This window comes from Morchella importuna, assembly GCF_003444635.1.
Source record: "Morchella importuna strain M04M26 chromosome Unknown Morimp01GS008, whole genome shotgun sequence".
Classification (NCBI taxonomy): Eukaryota; Fungi; Ascomycota; class Pezizomycetes; order Pezizales; family Morchellaceae; genus Morchella; species Morchella importuna.
This window is the reverse complement of record NW_025763405.1, coordinates 567927-574241: the sequence shown is the minus strand read 5'-3', so window position 1 is coordinate 574241 and position 6315 is coordinate 567927. Positions and strand designations below refer to the sequence as shown.

General features: G+C 47.7%; 1 protein-coding gene across 1 annotated transcript; it reads right to left on the bottom strand.

Moving 5' to 3' along the window:
• Positions 1-1360: 1360 nt before the first annotated feature.
• On the bottom strand, positions 1361-2890 carry LAJ45_03665 (uncharacterized protein; the record flags this gene model as incomplete). The annotated part of the gene is made up of 6 exons (XM_046113250.1): positions 1361-1779; positions 1852-1932; positions 2003-2068; positions 2129-2191; positions 2253-2420; positions 2473-2890. The coding sequence occupies 6 exons, from the start codon at positions 2888-2890 to the stop codon at positions 1361-1363; spliced, it is 1215 nt and encodes a 404-aa protein (XP_045973543.1).
• Positions 2891-6315: the final 3425 nt, after the last annotated feature.

Here is a 6315-nt window from a genome sequence, read left to right as displayed (position 1 = left end):
TATGTTTCATGTGTTTTTCCAGTGATGGCAACGTTTTCGAGCATACTCTGGGGGGAGCTATATGGTTAGGCTAGGCTTGGCAGTGTAACCTGTTAGGTGATGCGTGACATGCTTTTTTTTCGCATTTTTGGCCACATATTTCCACATTCTGTCCATTCTCCCTCCTCTTATGGTGGACTAGAAGTGTGATAAAAATATAGAAGTTTGTTTAACCTTATTAAAAGCCTCAAACAAAGTACCACGCACAAACCTTCACATAGGGTCCATGATACCCGTATAAAATTGACTTTTTCATTATCAGGGAGACCCCATGTGGAGGGGATATCATTCCCTGACCTCTTATGACCCCTGTCAGTGATTGTAGAGGTAGCGTGCAGGCGTGGTACGCGAGCAAGCCCCAGTTTCTTCCTGGTCCTTAGCGGCTAGGGCGATATACATCTTACAATGGCGTTTTTCCACAACCTCTTCCTCCAGATTCCCGAATCTAATAGACATTTGATCGTCCAATTTCATCCTCGTTCTTATCATGACTTCCCAATCTATGATGATTCATGGAATGTAGTCGATGCATCATCGGAGCTTTCTGCGCCCGTAATGTCCATCCCCACACGACTAACCAAGCTGCTCGATCCATAGACTCGTATCGTCAAAATCCATCTTATTTCACCTCAATCTGTCCAGAGACGCCTCGAAAACGTAATATCGATGCCCCACTGATATATCAGCTGTTCCTGCCTAACACTACCTCCGGAGGTCAAAGGCCTACGCCGAAACTGACTCCTCTAGGCTTCTGGGGTCATATACCTGACATTATAGCAGGTGGTAGCTCCTAGAGATCCCCAAGATGCAACACCGCAGATACGACCTGTTCATCCTCACTATCGAAGTCAAACAACCTGAGGAGAACATGCGACGGTAATGTGACTTCGTTTCCTTTTCCTTCTCTGTTGAACACCCAGGATCCTAAACCTTCTCACATCAGCAGATAGATGCGCTGACCACCCCTACTATCCACCTCTTTGTTCTCCCCGAGCTGAGCTGTGAGGTATCGACTCTCCTAGGGGGGGCTTCAGAACAAGTACAGGAGACCTCGTTAATACCCCTGGATATCATGTCAGCATCGTTCCTTGCTAGCCTCAAGCATCAGAACTGTTAGCCAATATAAACAAAACAAGGTGATCCTGAATCACTTCTGCGATCACATAACGCAATGGAACATAATTGAAAAAAACTATGACATTAGAAACAAACAGCTCAACCAGCCTATTAGAAAATCACTTTTATGCTATCGAAATGCCGCAGAGGGAACATAGTGTATCAGATGCTCCTTATGGAGGAACCCTAACCAAACTTGGAAAGCTTACTGATCCCTCAAATCTGGACTTATTAGGCCTTCGCAGCCCTTTTTTGCCCCAAGCTTCCCACCACTGCGTTCAAGCCTCCGTCTCGCAGCCTTAGCCTTAGCAGTCTTACTCATAGAGGCGCCAGTACCAGAGTCGCCGTCAGACCCACGGGGACCACGACGCGGGCCAGGGGCATTGTCGGGAGGCCCCATGCGTGTGTCGTTAGAGCTGCATTTTCTGGAATGGATACGCATAAGGTCCTGGCGGACGAAGCGTTTCCCGCAATGGGGGCAGCTGAACCTGACGTTGTCTGTACGGGTACCGATATGGCGCTGAAGGGCTTGAAGACGTCCGCTAGTATAAACGCAGACCCGGCAACGGAATCTGCCATCTGGGCAGCGAGCCTCTAGGGTCGGGATGTTGTGTCCGTAGTAAGCTACCTCATATGTTAGCGTGGGAAGACAGGAGAGACTGCGGAGGAGGGGCAGTGTTCTATTGGGTATATTACCGGTGTGGGCAGCAGTCGACTCATCACTGTGTTCTTCAAGCATGGCCGCGTTGGGCCCGAGTACAAAGGGCTGATCCAGATCTATATATGTGTGAGCAAGGAACTTTTACAACAATAGAGAGGACCATTCTGGCCCAACTGTGCAGCGTACCGCTCTGACGCCTCGGCACCTGGCTGTCAGGGCCAATAGTACCTGGTCTACTGAATTCAGGGCCAACTGTGGATCACACAGAATCATTAGTAATGGAAGATAATGGAAAAAGAGAGGATAGTATACCAATAAGGCCTGGACGTAGGCTAATCTGGGCAGAATCACGGTACACGCACCCATCATTATGGACTGCAACATATATTAGGAGATAGTCATGAATATTAAGATATCAGCGGGAGGATTGGCTTACCAGAGCTGGATACATGTGCGTGGTCGCTAGCCTGACTCTTCTTTACTTGTCGACCAGCATCTAGTTCTATGTTAATGGTCACATTTAGTGGAATATGAAGATACAAAGATATCCCAAACTGTGCCTGGTCATGGGAGTGCAGCTGCAGAGCGTTCAGGGCAACATTAGCTGTGCGTATGTTAGTTCCAGAACGCCATGAAACGACCAGTGGATCACATACCTGTGGCGAGAGATGGCCTAGCAGAGTCATATTGTCCCTCTTGACCAGGGTTGTGGCTGCCAGCTTCACAGGCTCCACCCTGAGGAGAACATTCCTGCTCGTGGCCATACTCACTGTCGTCTGAGTCCTCGGATGTCAAGTCTCGTAATAGGGAAACGTCGGTGTTTGTTTCAACACCTAGGAACCTGAAGTAGGTCGTATCGAGTTCTGGGATGGTTGGGGGACCGTAGTCCGTGGGCTGATTAAGGACACACGAAACCGGAAAGCCTCGTCCTGAGGCGTCCCATACACGGCTCCTACTACCATTGGCCTGAGATTGGAGATCAGTATAGTCATCGATGATGTGGGGGAAGTACTGTGCTAGTACCTTCTCAAGTGCAGGGCTTGGGCTACGCTTGTTGCCGTTCTGGTCTAGCATTTTGTCGTATTGTGAGGACAACTCCCTTTTATTCGGAAACGACTGGAAGGGGGGTGAACGAGTGTATGAATCCTGGAAGTTACAAGACGTTGGTGAAGAAATAAGCGCGGGGAGAGGATTTTGCGCAGCCCCAACGCCACAGCAATCTGGCCGATGCCCGGGCAGCTTGCTGATCTCTGCCAAGCCTGATACCCACTCTGCATGGCCTGATAACCATAGATTGTGGCGGGAATTGCATGGGAGTGACAGATAACAGCGTGCCATATACGTATAGTGGCTAAGCCTACTGCCAGCGGGGCCTCCTCACGTCGTGGCATACCAAAATGAGCAAGACACGTACATAATACTCTAGGACACTTCAGGCTATTCGAGACCTAGGACAGTATACACCGTGAGTACCCACGTACGCGAAGATGGAAATCATTTTTACCCACAGAACGAGCTAGACCCTTTTTAACGTTAAAACTCTGCATCATTCAACAGACTAGATCTGCGATCAATATTTCAACTCTCTCCTAGCCACCGGGAGACCTTAGAAAATTGCCCATCCATATATGTTTCAGGAGAAGGCGGAAACCATGTCAGCGGCCTACAGTGGGCCAGAATGTTCGAGCTGGCCCCAAATGATCATGAGAATTCGGTGTGAGCGCACTGCTGGACCCCTAGAAAGCCCTCTACACACCCCGTATCCTTACGTAGCACATTTACTTGAAACTTCTACAATCAAAATTCATCCTCTAGCAAGAGTAAGAGTGCGCAGTTTTCATGCGCAGATAGCGATTGACGTCCAAGTCCCATTCACCTGAAGGGCCGCGACAGCGCTTGAATGAAGACAGATAGAGTTTCAACTTAAGGTCCGATTCCCTAGCCTAGGGTAAAGATGATTAAATGTGAACGGAAGAAGGGGTCCCATTCCCGGCACTCACGCATATGCGATCAATTGCGCGAAATTCGAACACGGTGAGGGATGCATTCAATCGCACAGACCGGTATCAACGCGGTGACGAGTATTTACTGCGTGCCTATAACGATTATACGGATGTGTATGTAAACTGGGTTGAGTCGTGGCTAAGTTTTTTTTTCAGTTCTAATTTTCACCTGTCCCGCGGGATGTTGCACTAGTGGTTGGAATGCCATAGTGGCTACTTTGTTACAATATGGGTTCATATTGCTGCTTAGATTAGGTTAAGGGTTCAAATTTGAAACCACAGGTTAACCACAAGTTAAAGTGCTACACGCCTACAGTAGCCAATGTTGACAAGGTGAGTTGAAATAAGTACATAATCGTGTTAAAAAACTTGGTGCCGAGATTTCCCTCGTATACCGTGACACACACCAACAGCGAAGAGGACAGGATTCGAACCCAAGGACACCACGTAAACCTGCGCACGTCTTTGTACCATTAGATCGTTTGAAAACATGGTCTCCGATCGATATTCCTTTACCCTTCTCCTAGTCAACCCAAGAACGAACTTTCTCACCAAAGCTTTACAATTGGTACCGAAAATCGGGTATTCGTGGTTTGAGCAACAAAGAAGGGTCTTTCTAAATTTTGGAAGTTTTTTCTAACACCCACCTATCTGATCTTATGGACCAAAGGCACTACAAATAGGCTAGGAACAGTCGTGGATGGCAGCAAGGTGCCTTCCCGGAGTTCTGTTCTCGGGCGGGGGGGAACGCATAATTCCACAGATGAATATCCTATTTTCAATATTGCTATTCTGCTCGCAGTTGCCCAGACGCTCAACGCTGACAGAACTACAGAATCGTGTGGGGATCAGACCGCTCGTCTGTTCCCCTTAGGGTGCAGCTGTTCGCAGATTCATTTCATCCGCGATTTTTCCACACTCGCCACCCGATTTTGTTCCAAAGCGCATTCTATCCACTGGCCTCTCTCCTCTCTTCTCGGTAATACCCCCCCTCACATATATACCACCGGATTGTAACTCTCGGGGTGCCTCAGCCGGCAGTCCCGACCCCGATGTTGCGCACAGCAGAGGCCGATCGATATATCTACCCATCAGGCACTTCTCTGCTATCAGGCTTTCCGCTTTATTACATCGCGGCGTACTAAGGTTTTTCTCCACATACATCATAGCTAGACGGCAACATAATCCCATCAATAAATACCACTCATTATTTATGTAAGAAGGATGGGTGGCGAACGCTTGCCATACCGGCGGTTATGACGGCACTGTGGGGGGGTGATTAGTGGCTTAATCAAGTGTACGAATGGTAGAAGCTGTAATTCGTCGCACTTACCAAGAGTTAAAGCAAGAAAATAAGAAACAGTGACGAAACCATACCTCCTACTCGGCCTGGTGAGTTGATGCAACCTTAAACGAGAAAAAGATACAAGTAAAAAGTCGCTAATGCTCCGATCTCCATTTCCATTGGCCTTAGTCATCTTCTCCGCGAAAGCAGCCGGGTAAATTGGATAATCTAAACTTAGAACTGCCACAAAAGGGATTTCAATTCACTTGCTTCCTCCTGCTGCTCAAAAACATGAGACTTTATTCGTCTTTGTTGATAGGCTTGCTGATGGACGCCCCGTTCAGGGTTGAAAAAGTCAGAGCCATTGCAGTATTTTCCGGTCCATGTTGTGGTGAGTGGTTTGGCCCATCGATCCGAGGCATACTATCATATCTCCAACATCCCTCACTTGAGTTCGAGCGCAGTCTTCGATCCATAGAACCATGTAATCTCTGTTAGGGATTTGTATATGTCAAGATGAGGCCCTCAAGACTGGTGGTATGCTCCCCTGCGGAGCCGGGGTGAACATATCTGGATTACTAGCTGTTTGTAGCATTGTATTTGAATGCAGATCAACAGAGACGACTAGCATCTCATACCGAGTCTCACAAGACTATATACCGTGGGTGAGAAGTAAAATGGTGACAAATACGATATATCATACTTGATTGAGTTCTGTTCTGTCAGATCCGTAAGTCATCCTATCCAGCAGAACATACGAATTGGGCGCCCTATCGCCAAGGAGACTATTATATCGGATAGAGCCCAAATAGCACCCGACTCATAAGGTGACACTCCACCCATAAGCTAGTGAGTACGCCCTCTCCCAGCTGCGCACACTAAGATTGACAATGCACTAACCTCAGCCCAGGCAAAATCTATGCATGCGGAGAGATTCCAAAAGACATTGTATGAATGTTTGTATGTTTTTTTTTTGTTTAATTCATTATGAATGTTTGTAGAGAATACAGTATTTCTTTATATCTCCATGGCCTTGCCAGCGCTGGCCTAATATGACATCTGCCGTGGACCTGATTAAAAATAATAATAAGATTTAAGTGCTCCCTACGGTCCCGGCCTCTGATTTGGGTTAGGGAATGGAGGACCGGAAATGATGGTTTGGGAACGCGGCATCCTGGAACTGGATAGCTTGGCGCGGTGACTGTCATTGA